General features: G+C 29.8%; 1 protein-coding gene across 5 annotated transcripts in view; it reads left to right on the top strand.

Moving 5' to 3' along the window:
- The first annotated feature begins 563 nt into the window (after window positions 1–563).
- The window catches only part of LOC130899831 (kinase suppressor of Ras 2), a 55,412-nt gene continuing 40,793 nt past the window's right edge, over window positions 564–15,182 (top strand). For 3 of the 5 annotated variants that reach the window (XM_057809977.1, XM_057809980.1, XM_057809979.1), the window contains exons 1-8: window positions 587–865; window positions 1,419–1,692; window positions 3,330–3,617; window positions 11,940–12,090; window positions 12,773–12,927; window positions 13,124–13,393; window positions 14,137–14,261; window positions 14,363–14,477. In XM_057809977.1, coding sequence (XP_057665960.1) covers window positions 704–865; window positions 1,419–1,692; window positions 3,330–3,617; window positions 11,940–12,090; window positions 12,773–12,927; window positions 13,124–13,393; window positions 14,137–14,261; window positions 14,363–14,477 — 1,540 coding nt within the window. In that variant the 5' untranslated portion in view covers window positions 587–703. Of the gene's footprint in view, window positions 866–1,418; window positions 1,693–3,329; window positions 3,618–11,939; window positions 12,091–12,772; window positions 12,928–13,123; window positions 13,394–14,136; window positions 14,262–14,362; window positions 14,478–15,182 lie in introns of all 5 variants that reach the window. The other 2 variants (XM_057809976.1, XM_057809978.1) reach the window with 2 other exon arrangements.

Here is a 15,182-nt window from a genome sequence, read left to right as displayed (position 1 = left end):
TTAGGTATCGTTGAGGTTGCCTAGGTTTTGAATAGCAGCCATAATTTAAAAGTTTGGTTTTAACCAGAATACCGTAGCCCGAAATTGCTAACGTCTTTCTGGAAACCTAATAATTTTTTATTTTTTGAATTTTGTAAATAAATAAAATAAGCCTATTCTTTACATGTTTAAATAAAATTGAAACGTTGTTTCGAAATTTTCGTTAGAAAGGTTTAAACATTTTATTATATACTTTTCAAAATTTTGAAATTCCCTGTTTCTATCGTCAGCCATTATTATTGATTTGTATTGACACTGTTTGTGACTTAGTTTCCATATATGCAATAATTATTATTGATACCACATTTGTACAGCATCATTGTAATAATAATACATAATCATGATTTGGCTATATTGTTGCATGTGGCAAACAACTACTCTGTAGAAAGGTGTGATTTTTCATAAAAATATTTATTTCTGCAATCATTTTACTATATAATGACGTTACCCTTGGAAAACGGTGAATATTTTTTGTTGAAGCGCTAAAATATGGCTCAGATTACTAAATGATACTCGCAAATTGTGACATCTGAACAGACTAGTGAAAGATGATTGACAGAAAACGCAGAAAATTAAATGTAATTTGTAAAAAAGGATATTTGATATGTAAATATTGTTTTCATAATTGTAAATACTAAACCGTAACAGTGCTGTGATATTTGTAATGGCTGATGAGGGATCAGAACGAGGGTCAGATCAAGAACTTCGAAAAACCCTTCATATAATACAATCCATGATTGATGTTTCTGCTCAACGATTAGAAGGACTAAGAACACAATGTGCTACAAGTGCAGAATTAACGCAGAAAGAAATGAGAACTTTAGAGGTAAAGTTTCATTAGCTCTAGTTTGGTATATCAAGTATTTTCAATATATTTGTTAACTGATGTTTACCAACTTGTTTTCATTATAATATATAGAAATTAAAGTGCAATTGAATAATTGACACTTAATATTTAAATATTAGCTGTTTATACTATTTAAACATTTTCCGTTGCCAGTTATAAGTATCAACATAACAAGGATTTATCACGGAAAAGTATATTTATAATTATTAATTGTTTTTATCTAATTTTACGTGTATGATTTATTGTGAATTCTGTTAACTCACATATATAGGTACACTACCGCGAAGACGTATTTGGGTTCTTAGAAACATACTTTCCATAAATATTTCAATAAATGATATATCTTCATTTCAATTAACTGTGTCTAAATTTTCAGTCGAGAATAACTATGATCTATTAAAATTTCAAGATTAATTTTGCTTAGATATTCCTCATTTTTTCCCATATCAAATATATGTAGGATTAGATATGCCCAATTAACGTACCTCTCTTCATTTACTGACAATTTCTGTTCTAATTACTTAATTTTCAGGGAAAACTCATAACGATGTTTTCAGAACAATTGGTAATAAAATCGAAATTAAAAACAGTATGTGATGAGCATATACCATCACTTACACAGTGGTTGCAAGTAGTAGGTTTAGAAAATTCAAGTATTCTTGGTCTTTGTCAAAGGATATCTTCGGTTGAAGAACTCCAAGAAAAACCAGAAAATGAATTGAAAAGTATTTTAAGTGATAAAGGTTATAAACCAGAAGAATTGAATAAATTGTGTAGAGCTTTACATAGCTTAAAAAGATATGTCAGTAAGTATATATGCTCAAACAACTAGTTATAATCAAATAAATATATTTTTTAATCAAAAAAATTGGTATTGTATTGTTTTATAATTTAATTCTTTGTATAGACGCCTTCTAAAATAATAAACTTATTATACCTTTAACTTGAAAGTGTATAAATAAATTTCCTAAAAGGTACATTCAGTAAAGTTTACACTGGCTACTTATTTGATGTAACAATAATAATTTGCATTTAAATTTTTGTTAAAATTGATATAACACTTGTTGCTCACCTTATAGTTTGCGTGATATACAACAGATAAAAACAATACAGTTGATTTTGATCTTTATATTTTAAAGAATATAGTAATAATAAAACTACAATCTGTAATTGTTACAAATATAAATTTTCGATACACAATTTTGATATTCTCTAACAATTTTGACAAATAATCGTCGTTTATTTGGTTCCATTCGTTTTGCAGGATATTCCAAAGATGTGAGTTGGAAGTATAGATAAAAATACAGTAATAATAAAATTACAGACTTTAATTGTTACATATTTAAAGTTTGGATTCATTGCCCAATTTTGGCATTCTCTGTAAAACTTTTGATAAATACTTGTCATCTAGTAGTGCATTGACTTCATGTCCAATTTGTCCCACAACTCAACAGAGTTGAGGTCTGGCGACTGTGACGGTCAAATAATTACTTTCAGTACATTCTTTCTTTCCAATATTATCAAATACTCTTTGAACAGTTTTGAGGAAAGGATTTCTTCAAAATTCTTTTAAATTTTACCGGTCACCAGTCGTCCTTCTTTCAAAACTTCCACAAACCATCACCAAGCCTCTGCTGTGTTTCAAAGTTGGGATTATACATAGATCTTACATCTGTTATTCCTTTAACCTGCATCCAAACAATCTTTTAGACCCAAAAACCTCAAACTTTGGGGATTGGGGGTTAACTGGGATTAAACTAGAATCATAAACACTGGAAAAATAATTCACAGTTAAAGAATAAGAATAAATATTGAATAAAAGTTCACTAAAAACAAGACATAAAAATTACAAACTCAAATTGTATTGTCTGACTTGTTTGGAACTATAATAAAGTACAATATTTGCCTACTATAAGCATACTTATCAATTAGAAATAATAAAAACAGAAATATTTTGTATTTCCTTAATTTCCATCAAATTCCTTACTTTAGATCTCTTTCTATATCGCCTTCAATAAATGTTTTTTGGTCTATTTTAGTAAATTACCAGTTTTTTTCTTTGCTGAAATTTTGGTTTCAGCTCTACCAACAAAATTTCTAAAAGCTATCCAGTTGAAAGTATCAAAAATCTTTTCATACAATAACCTACACTGAACATACTATTTACTACCATTCTTTGAAGATGATAACTTGGTTATAAAACTGAGTATCAAACATTATAAATGTGAATGTTGGTGAAGTGGTAGTAAGCAATGTTTTTGGTATGAATATCACCAAAGATTCGAGTAATGCTAACTTATCGACACTTTTCAGCTTTTTTCAATTTGTTTTTCATAAATTTAAAGCAATATATGTAATATCAGGAAAGACATTTGTAAATACTATAAATACGAAAATTATACCTCGGAATATATTTTATTAAACATTTTGATTTATTTTTTAGATAAACTAAAACGAGGAGATAAAGATTGCAATGATATACCCGACCTTCATTGGGATTCATGGGTTCCTGATCATCACCACCAAGTAAAAACTGGGTTATCACCAAGGCCAGGACGATCTAGATGTGCAAGAATTTCTGTCCCATCTGAAGAGAACTTAGGTTTGAATAACAATAAAGGAGGTGCAATAATTCCTCCTTCTTCTTCTGTGTCTAGCATTGACACTTTGAATGCTCAGTGTAATGTGCTTGGGCCTCCTTTAACTCCCCCTGGTCAAGGGAGGGGGAAAGGTATGCATGTGCATGACTTTTATAAAATTAATCATTTTTGAATCTTCAAATATTTACTTCTATCATTCATTACATTATGGTATGTATCAGTATAAGTGCATGAATATGAGATGATGTTACTTAAACTGTTTAGTACAAAAACAAATAATGTTTGAATACTAATTCATTCATTTTTATTTCAAATATTAGTTTTTGAAGTTTAACTCGATTACTTAACATACAACATTGAAAATAGGAAACTTTATTATAAACATAAGCATGAGTTTTACAGGGCAATAAAAACTGGTGATGAGATTCAGGCTCAGACAAATTTGTAGAGAAAAAGCGGACTACTTGAGTTAATGAGTAAAATAATTGTTTCAAAAAATTTAATTGTCAGTAATTTGACCTACCTTGGAATTCTGGAAGCTTATTTGATTTATGATAACTTTTCAAACTAAAACATTCATAAAAAACATTACAGTCCGATTTTGAGTTTATTTCATTATCACTGATTCTGAAATAAATATTGTCTAATTGCCAAAGAAGTCCTTAAAAAATGACCAACCCTGGAAGGAAGAATGAAGTACCATAAAAGTTTAGCTTTTATCTTAATTTATCTTAATATCAAGTTGTAGAAGTACAGTCGTGTAGAAGAAGTGTACAGGCCCTGAACCACACTTTAAAAGCTTGGGCAATACCCCAAGCATTTTTCAAGCAGAAATTTATGCAATCGAAAAAGGTGTCTAGTTAAATCTAGATAGGAACTATCTCAAATTAGAAATCATCATCCTGTTTGCTAGTCAAGCAGCCATTAGAGCTTTAAGCTTCAATATCATAAAATCCAAACTGCCTAGACAAATTAAACGAGTTAGTAGATAAGGGTAAAACCAATTACTGGGACAACCTACACGGGCTGAGATATGCAAAGGCTCTCTTGGGAAACTATAACCAGAGATGATCTGCTGAATGTACCAACCTTAGTAAGAACAATTTATGAATATTAACTGGAGTCCTATCAGGGAATTAACCGTATATCCAAGATAGCAAAAGGATAAAAAACAGTTTTAAATTAAAAACAAATCTGACTTATATGTATTATAGATGAGAACTGAGACTTATCTACAGATGGTTACAGCCCTCAACTAAGTTCCAAGTATTGAAGTTGATTTGGATAAGATGGTGGTACACGGGTTGGGTCCTTGGTGGCAACTAAGCTCCAATCTGGCAGCTGTATAACAGCGAATATAAGAAATAGAAGTTGCATTCTACATCCCAATTAATTTTATTCAAATTAGATGAATTGAGATACTTACCTCCCCCTTACCAATGCAGCACCAACTTTTGTTTATGGATATACCTTAGTTCAGGTATTTGACAAATGATTGAAAACTTTGAGGGTATATTTACTTGTTTTTTTATGTCTTGTGATTAACATCGTTAACATTGTTAAGATTTACGAATTTATTTTCATTTTACTTTTTTTATTGACAAGCCCATTTTCGGCTGAATACAATGAATTGAATGGATGTCTTCATTTGACCCACCATATCAAAGTGAGAACAGGTGAGCTGATGGTATAATTTGGAAAAAATAAGATCATTTTTGAAAGGAAAGCTATAAGTGTCACCACAAATTTACTAAGATTTACTTTGATTTCAACCTTAGAAGTAGAGTTTCAAAATGTAGATAGAGGATGTTTTTGAACGGAGACTGATATTTTATTGAAATTTTCAAATGGAGTAGGAGGTCGACAAAAAATTACTTTCTTCCAAAACCATAATTAAGGGGATGTTCTTTTTTCTGAAAACTGAGCTATATGAGAAATTAAGGTCAGTTGAATAAAAAATTGGTTGTGTATGAAAAATAAGAAAATCTTCCATTGCAAGTACAAGAACTTATTTGATTTACAAATACAAAAAATATTTTTTGTTTTATGTAGAAATAAATTATCAAAAATATCTGTATGTAATACAATTTAGCAGAATAATATATTTGTCATCACTTTTTCCATAGATTTTTTATTTGGAACATTTCATAGTAAGATTAGGTACCTATATAGAACAGGAAATTTCCAAATAGTATATTATTTGTAAGAAAGCATTTGACAGTACCTCTATCAGAATTATTATTACATTGTCTATTATTTAAGTTGGAATTTCTGGAACCGTTGGTGATATATATACTGAACCCGCTGTTTACACCAACATTCACAATTACACTGTCTGTTTCGATAACCAAGTTATCGTCTTCAGAGACTGAAAGTAAACTACTTATCTTCAATATATAAGTAGTTTACACCAACACTCACAATTACACTGTCTGACGCTCGTTTCGATAACCAAGTTATTGTCAGAGACTACCTACCCACCCGTAGCCAGACAGTGTAATGGTGAGTGTTGGTGTAGTGGTACTGTAAACAGTGTATTCAGTTTGTCTATTATTTATTAACTAAAGAAAAACTAAACAAATTTTTATAAAGTTTTATAATTATTTACTGAGAATCTGCCTCACTAACATCACTAGGGAAAGAAACTATTATCGATTCTATAAGACCATCCACAATCCTAGGCTTGCATTAGAAGATTCTTTAAATATTTTTGTTTAAAAGTAATATTTTTTGGCTTACTTAAAATTTATTTCTTTCATAACTTTATGTAATGATGATCAAGAAATTTGTGGTAAATCTTGTCATTTTTTTATTATTTTATAATTTCATTCATTAAAAAAAAAAGTGAACAATACATCGAATTATATTTTTTGTTGTATTTTCGAAGGTTTCTATAATTCCTGGACGACCTCCATAATAGTTAGAAGAGACGATTATTCTAGCCTTTCTATATTCAATAATTCGAAGCACAGTGAATCTAGCAACGCCTAAAAAATAAAATTTGTATCTGTTAATTTCAAAAGTGCTATTTTTGATAATATACCCAAAGTTTTTACAATGTTAAACACAATGGCATTCACTTTTGTCATTTAAGATCTGTTTATACAAATTCACAATGTTTTAGTTCTCTGTAGAGGATAAGTGAACTGAAATTACAATTACGCTTAAACAAATTATCAACGTTTCTTTCATTATCTTCATTCTATATTTCTTGCTCAAATAGAGAATCATAACTGTTATGTTCACTTACTTGATCTGAAAACTGAATCATTTTGCAATCCATAATATGTTGTAGTTCGTTTTAAAGTTCATTTTTTGTTAAAACCCTCTTACTATTGCTAGGACTCGCCATTTTTATTACTCACAAATTGTTTTTATGTCACTTTTGAATCATAAGTTGGTCAAATTTGACCCCAAATGGCTGTAAGTCACTAACGACTGACAAAAGCTACCTGGCTTTTACGAACATAGATAGGTCTATAGTCGCTTAAAGATTAGGTAGATGTGTGAGCAACCCACTCTACTTCTAAGTAGTTAAATATATATGGTTGGCAACTAAGTATCTTCGCTTTTTACTCATACTCTCACACAACAATTAAAAAACAGTTGAAATATCTTGAGCTAGTTAAGAACCTTGATATTTGGGTAACACACGATTTGAAAGAAATCCATTTAACACAAAGAATCAAAATTTGCGAAATGCATCTTAAACGAAATGAAACCGACCCTTTTTTGAAAAGAATCATCACTGGTTATGAAAAATGGGTCCTCTACAGTATCATAGTTCGAAAACGATCATGGAGCATTAGAAAAAACCACATTGAAAGCTGAAAGACAACGAAAAAGCTCATGATGTCAGTTTGGTGGGATTACAAAGGTGTTGTGTTTTTTCAGCTGCTTCTAAGGAACCAAACGATAAATTCTGATGCAATTAAAGAAAAACGGTCAGAATTATCAAATCGGAAAGATTTAGTGTCCTACCATAATAATGCAAGGCCTCACACATCTCTGGCAACTCGTGGGAAACTATTGGAGTTTGGGTAGGAAGTGATACCACATCCTCCATACAGCCCTGATCTTGCACCATCTGATTACTATTAATTTCTAAGTTTGCAGAATTCTTTGAATTGTAAAACTTTCCCAAATGATGATGACCTTCAATCGCATCTAATTCAGTTTTTTGCTGATAAGGACCAGAAATTTTATGAGCGCGGAATCATGAACAAAATGGAAAATATATAATTAATTAAAAACAATATGATTCGCAGCGTATAGGGTCAAATATAACCAGGCCATGGTAGTTAAGGGTTAAGAAGGGTATTGAACATAGTTATTAGATCGTTTAATTAAGCGAATTTTTCATAAAAGATACGAATTGTGGAAAGGAAAGATGAAAAATTTGCATTGTTTGAAAAGATTAGCACTGAGAATGAAGTTCTACAATCTTTAGAATGGGAATACATAATTTAAAAGATAGTTGATTATAATTATGCATGAATTGTATGCTCATATATGTTATGTAAATGAAAATATAAAAAAATAACCAATTTAATAATTACCAACTCTAAAAACCGAGTAGTCATAAATTATTGTACTAAAATTTTCTTTAATAAATAATTTCGTAAAATTCTAACTTGAATGCTACTTTATCCTTATTGTGTGATTATATATGTGTGCATATTTGAATTTAATGATTTGAAATCAACAGTAAATTTCTCAAAATATTTTGTATAACAATATATGCAACTAAATTTTTGTGTAGTCAGCATACTTGAAATTACTCGAAGAAATTCATCATTGTTTTTTCTTTAACAAGCTGGAAAGAATGTTTCCTCTTTTTTATTAAATGAATCTATAAGAATTTTCCAAATATTTAAGTAAATTCATATTTTGCTATTACCAGACTTTATCATTGATTATTTTAGATTTAAACAAATGCCCTACTGATTTTGATAACTGAGTTGTCATTATAGTCGATAATTTAATGCCAAGACTTGCTTCTAATTTTTTGGTTAAAACAATGAAATATGTTTATTCTTCTAAATTTCTTCAAGAAAATTTAGAAGAATAAACATATATAAAAGGGCTAAGAAATAAGAAATTAAAGAAACAATGAAATATAGGTATCGAATATTTATCTTGAGATATTTACTTTATGAAGGATTGAATAAGTGTTAATATTTTTATGGAAAAGTGTCTACATATTTTGAATGATTGTTAAACTGCCAGCTTGTGGAATATTTCTATTAGAAATGAATGTAAAGCTTTATTTCCTAACAAAGCTAAATCACATATTTTCTAATATCTGCTGATATAAAATTACAGTGACAAACATAGATTCTATTACAAGCAAATGATCTGTACTTTTTGAAATATTTCACAAATATGCATATTTTAACTTAAGATCTTATATATTTCAAATTAACATAAGAAGGTTTTTCCGTATACATTTTGTTCTAATTCCAAGTAAATTTAATTTCTTTTCAAATTGCTGTTTTTATATATTTTTCAGTTTAGTTGCCATCTTTGAACAATAAATTAAATGTTTCATTTTTCAGAAAATCAAGTGTAAAAATATTTTTTTTTCCAAGATCATCAAATTAAACCGGTTTCTTTGCAAACTTTCAATCGAGTTTAAATCTAGTTTCCATATATCTTGTGTCTATTATGTATTAATCACCTGAAAAGCTGCTAAACATAATTGAAACAAATTAAATTCATCATTTAAATATAGGAGAGACCCAAAGGATTATTGAAAAGACTACTAATTCTATTTGGTACAATGTTTCCAGCAAAATCGAAGAGTACTATTAAATTCCCAAATCTGCTATCAGCTGTTATTCATATCTTTTAAAAGGAATAACTTGTTTCATGTTAGTCACTTTGTGGTATGAGTTTGGTATTGCTTGAGATTTTATGTTCAAGCTTTGAGAGATATCAAGGCACTAGTTATCTGGTAGAGTACCGTTGGGAATAAACATGAAATATCTATCAACCAAAAGAGTAAATCAACTAAAATTACTTCTTGCATATTAATATCACTTGAAATGTGTATGTGTTAGAAGACTTTTGAAAACAGATTCAGAACAAAAGAATCGTCTCGCTTTTTTTATTTTATTGTTTTCATCATCATCATCAAGCCTTTCAATTTTTATATTAAGTGTTCTTATGTCCTCCTCTATTTTGTTTCTCCAAGTCTTTCTCGGCTTGCTTCTTCTCCTTGGCCTCCATTACGTTATTCTTTGGATCATTTTAGTTGGTTTTCTTCTCATTATAAGCCCAACTCAGTTGAGTCTTTGCTGTATCTCATTATATTTTCCTTCCCCAGCTTGTTCTCTATTTTTTCGTTTTTCTTTGCTCTCCTTTTTTTATTGTTTTACAAAAGTGTTAATTAAAAATATCTTCTAGCTTCTCTATTGAATGAAACAAGACAGAAAATAACAAATTCATAATTGATACAATTCCAAAGCTATTTATAGTATAGCATGAGTATGATAATAATCAGCAAAACATTGGTGAACAATTCACTATGTGGAATATATTACCCAAATTATACAAGAAGAATGCCATTCCTCTTCTACAGCATATTCAATTCATTTCATTTTTTTCTAATCTGTCAGTTTCCATTGCTAATCTAATTTCCTCATTTAAGTTAGAATTTCTGGAACCATTGGTGATATTGATACTGAAAACACTGTTTACACTACAACTATACCAACACTCACAATTACACTGACTGACGCGGGTTTAGATAACCAAGTAATCGTCTTCAGAGACTCAAGGTGTGTAATTCTGAGAGTTGTGTAGTGGTAGTGTAAACAGTGTGTTCAGCATAATTTCCTAATTTCCACGAACGTCAAGGTCACCCCTTATTATGCTGGAGACTTCAATTTTAAGACCACTTATAAATTCATGCACTTCCCCTAAGCTACTCAGTGTCTCTTCTAATTAGCATTTGTGCTCAACCTGTTTGATAACAAAGAATTCATACTGTTCAAAGTTGGTTTATTTTTCTCTTATTCGATCTTACTTAATCCATATGTATATCTACCCTTACAGGTGTAAGACGTGGGGTTGAGTTTCTTTTTCTTTCAAAATTCTTTCCAATGTTTTTGTTCTTTTGTTTATGGTATTACTTCATGTAGTTTCTTCCTTCTGTTCTCAGTTGTTTTGTTGATTTTATCCATCAAGGTCTTCCTCTATTTCTTGTTCGTACTGTTCTGGCTTCTAACATTCTTCTTGTAATCCTTTCCTCATTCAACCTTATCACAAGTCTAAACCGTTTTAGTTGATTTTCGTCTAATTATTATTCTGAATGTTGTGTATTTAATATTTGCCTGTATGTTTCGTTTTTGATGTGGTCTAATCAATTTTCCGGAGGAATTTAATTTCTATTGTTTGTATCTATGTCTGTGTCTTTCAGTCGTTGCCCATGCTTCGGAACCATAAGTTAGTATGAGTATAAATACTACTTTTATTTCCTTCGGTATTCCATTGTATGCTAGAAAAGATGTTTTCTTCCTGCGTTTGCTGTTCTTTCTGTTATTTAGTTCTCTAATTTTTCATGTCATTGAGGAAAGGTATTTGAAGTGCTCTATTTGTTTATTTCCTATTTGGATATCGTGTGTTTTTGTTTATTATAATCATCTTAAATTTATTTGTGTTTATGTTCATACTGAATTTTTTTATTGTTTGGTCGTACAATTCGAGATTTTGGTTTAGAGTTTCTTTGTCTTCTGCAAATATGACAATTTCTGTTAGTGCAACTGTGTTAATTTTCCAGTGCCTTATTTTATAGCTTTTGAAACTGGTTTTCATTTCTTTTCTAGCCTCATCGAAGATGATTGTGTATAACAGTGGAAATATGCAATACGCATTGTCTTATTGTTTGTTTTAAATATTCTTGATTTTTCATCTTGCATTCTGACGTAATTATTGTTGTTGCTATACAGATTTCTAATGCTTCTAATTAAGATTTTATTTAATCCTGTTTGTTTTGTTTCATATATTATTATTATTCCATCATGGCACAGTGAAGAATCTTATTCGAATTATATGTTGTTTTGTCTGTTTTTTTCTAGGTTATATATGTTACTAGACGCTTAACCTTATCGACCTGTTCCATGTTTCATCCTCGTTTATTCAAATCGTTGTTTTGGAGTTAATTAATTGTATTTTTTAAAATTAAACCGAAGGTTCTATTTCTTCATACAATTGTCTGATAATAAAATTTAGTTCTCATGAGTTCAAAATAACCCCGTCATATGCCTTAATAAGAAAAACCCCTAGAATACCCATTTTCCTACAGTTAGTTTTCCAATTTCTGAGTTATGAGCTTTCAAAAATTTATAAAAAAAGTAATTTTTTTACCGAAAATAACGGTAAACACATAGAAGCTTGCTAAACATTTATACAGCAGGTCAATTATTTATTTATTGATAATTTATTTTTAGGTGCTAAATTTCCCACCACGCCTCCCGCTAGAAGAAGACATCAAACTGGCATTCCACCATCGTTATTACCTGAATATCCCTTAACCAAAAGTAAGTCACACGAGTCACAACTGGCTGGTCCTAAAGGAGAAAGTGATTCAAAGCCAATAAAGTAAGTCAATGTCTTTAATTGAAAGCAACACATGAAATACATTTAGAGTTTTCTAGAGAACCCAAAAATGCAATAGTACACTGAATAATAAGAGATATTTTTCCATATCTTCATTTAGTTCTGTATAAATAATAATACAATTAAAAATAGTTTATACAAATTACTACATGGTGAGTAACCTGTAAGAGTTATCAAAAAACTTTAAAAGTTCCACGATAAGCTGTAGCAAAGCGGATTTTTCTTTCCAAAATATATGGCCTAGGTAGGCGCTTTTCTATTCTTAATAGTTACAAGTAATTATAAATCTTTAGCCATTCTTCTCAGTACCTCCGTATTGGTTACTCTAACAGTCAAAGGTATTCTAAAAATGCATAAGTTAATGTCGATACTGAAGACTTGGGACACCCTGTATAATCTAAAAGTCAATAATCTGAAAATTCCTCTAAATACAACAACAAAGAACTTTTGTTGTTAAAATATTTTGATAACTCTTACTGGTTTGGAGAAAAGTATATGAGTCACCTTATGTTTGACACCCTGTACATTGAAACCGGATGATGTAAAGATAATAGAAATAAACAAGATAAATCTAAATTGTACTAAATCTTCTTTAGAATTCTGGCAATTATCACCATTCCTACACTACCATTGTATCTACTTTTAATATGATTTTATCTTTTAGTGGTACAGGATCTGTCGGTAGAAGAGGAAGATTACCTACAGAACCAGGACCAAACACGATGGGTTATTCTAGTCCTTTAACTACGAGTCCTATTAAGTCACCACCATATAATCATACTTTAGGTGGAGGTGACAGTGATGATAATAGTTATAAATGTAAGTTATTTTGAATATATTTTAATTGATAAAAGCATATTAATTACTTGTGTTGGATTTCAAACATTCAACTGAGACTTTAATAAAGAACTTATCCATTTTATAATTTTGGTTTGCTTCATATCCATAAACCTTACTCGTTATGAATCTGTATATTTGTATCTTACTTTCAATAAAAATGTTTTTCGATTTTTAGCTATTAGTCTTCAAGTTCCGAAGTCTCCTCGAACTCCAACAGTGCTGGGTAAAATAATGACTCATCAAATTAATCACAGATTCACCAAAACGTTTAAGATGATGTCCTCATGTGGATACTGTCAAAAACCAATTTACTTTGGCACTGGCTTAAAGTGTAAAGAATGTAAATATACTTGTCACAGGGACTGTGAAGATAAAGTGACGCCTTCTTGTGGACTACCTACAGAACTTCTTAATGAATTTAAGAAAAATTTTCCTATGGACACGGGTAAGTGTAAATAAATGTTAACTGACTCTTTCAGTTTATCTCCGTCAATTTATATTTTTAAATATCAGATGAGAGTTCTAATCACTTCTATACTCATTTTTTCTTTATTCTCAAATCCTTTAAAGTTTTTCTTATTTTTGTCTCCATTTTATGTGATCTTATTAACATGTTCTTATTTTTATGATTGTCGATACCATTTCAGCCGTTTCTTGTTTCTTTCCATTATTGATTTCTGTTCTTTATTCTCGTTTATTTTTCCCTACTATTCTTTTGTGGTGTTCTATTTCTATTGCGTTTATTTTATCTCATCTTTCTTCTCAATTGTCTAGTGTCCTGTATGTGTTGGTAGTTGGTGTTGCTATCACATAATATACTTTCTTATTTTTTTATTATATGTGTCTATAAAATTACTATATCGAGGTTATTATACTTATTTTTTTTTAAATAAATGAAAAGGAAATCTAGGTGATGATAGTTTTTTTTCTATTATTGTGGTGTGTTATGCATTCAGAATTTTTGATAGAATGTGACTGGGAATAAAGAATAGTATCGGCGTTTCGGAGAGTTAATTAGTTGACATTGACAAGGTTTATTACAAAGATTTCACGATAAGGCCAATCTAACCTAATCTAACAATGGGAATGAATAAAAATTATTGAATAACCACTCTATTCCTGTTATTACTGTTATTAAACTGAAAATTTTTAAAACAATATAAATTGAATCATTATAATCTGTTGCAGGAACCACATTTGTGTCTCCAACAATGGGAAGGGCTAGTGGAAAAAATATGATTAATTCGTTAACGAGAACTAGAGCTAGAAAAAACTCACATCCGCAACCATCAATAAACACTCCACCATTTCCAGTAAGTCATAGAATTGTTGTATGATTGTAATGTTGTAATGGTGAAAAAATTGTTAACGGTTTTCTTTGATTAACTATTTGATTTATTTATTTTATTTTCAGCCTCCCGATTCCAGTTCCAATACATCTAGTTGTAATAGTTCAACGCCGTCGAGTCCTGCAGTTCAGACCTTAACGACCCCTCATTCTAGTCAAAAATCTACTTTTCATTTTCCAGGTAAAGTATTAAAAATATCAAAAATATAATTTCGAATAGTGTTGTAGGTTGAGGACTCTGTCCAAGAGTTTTTTAAAATGCCAACGTTTCGATCTTTCATTTCTTTATCAAGGCTAAAAATATATGGTACATTATAACTCAAACTTTGAGAAAGATAAACAAGTATATATATATACATATATAAATGAATAGGACACACTGTATCTAAGACAAATTATATAATATGAACAAGAAAGAAAATTGTTGTATAAAACTGAAGAACCATGCATACATGTATAAGTAAAACCTGTGCAAACAACATACCTTTTTAAATTATTATACTTCCAAAGTGTCCCATATTAACAAAAGCATGAACGGTAAAAACTGTTGGAGTTATTCTCATTGTTACCATCAACTACTTGTCTGGTTACAATATGTTGACTTATAAACATTCAAAATATGGTTTATCCGGAATTTTCACATCATCAAAATTAAAGTTGTGACCATCGGTGAAATGATGTTGGGCCAGAGCTGTTTTATCTTTCTTGTTGTTATTATGTTCTCGACAATGATATTCATTTTGGTATATTCTGATTTTCAAGTACTGTTTATTCATACCGATGTAACTCTTATTGCAGACTAAAAAATTTCTTTTATAAATCACATTGGAATATTGGAGTCTAGGTGTTTTGTCTCTGATATGCATAAATAAGTTGCCATCTTTGT

This window comes from Diorhabda carinulata, chromosome 12 (genome assembly GCF_026250575.1).
Source record: "Diorhabda carinulata isolate Delta chromosome 12, icDioCari1.1, whole genome shotgun sequence".
NCBI lineage: Eukaryota > Metazoa > Arthropoda > Insecta > Coleoptera > Chrysomelidae > Diorhabda > Diorhabda carinulata.
This window is presented reverse-complemented; position numbering and strand designations above follow the sequence as displayed.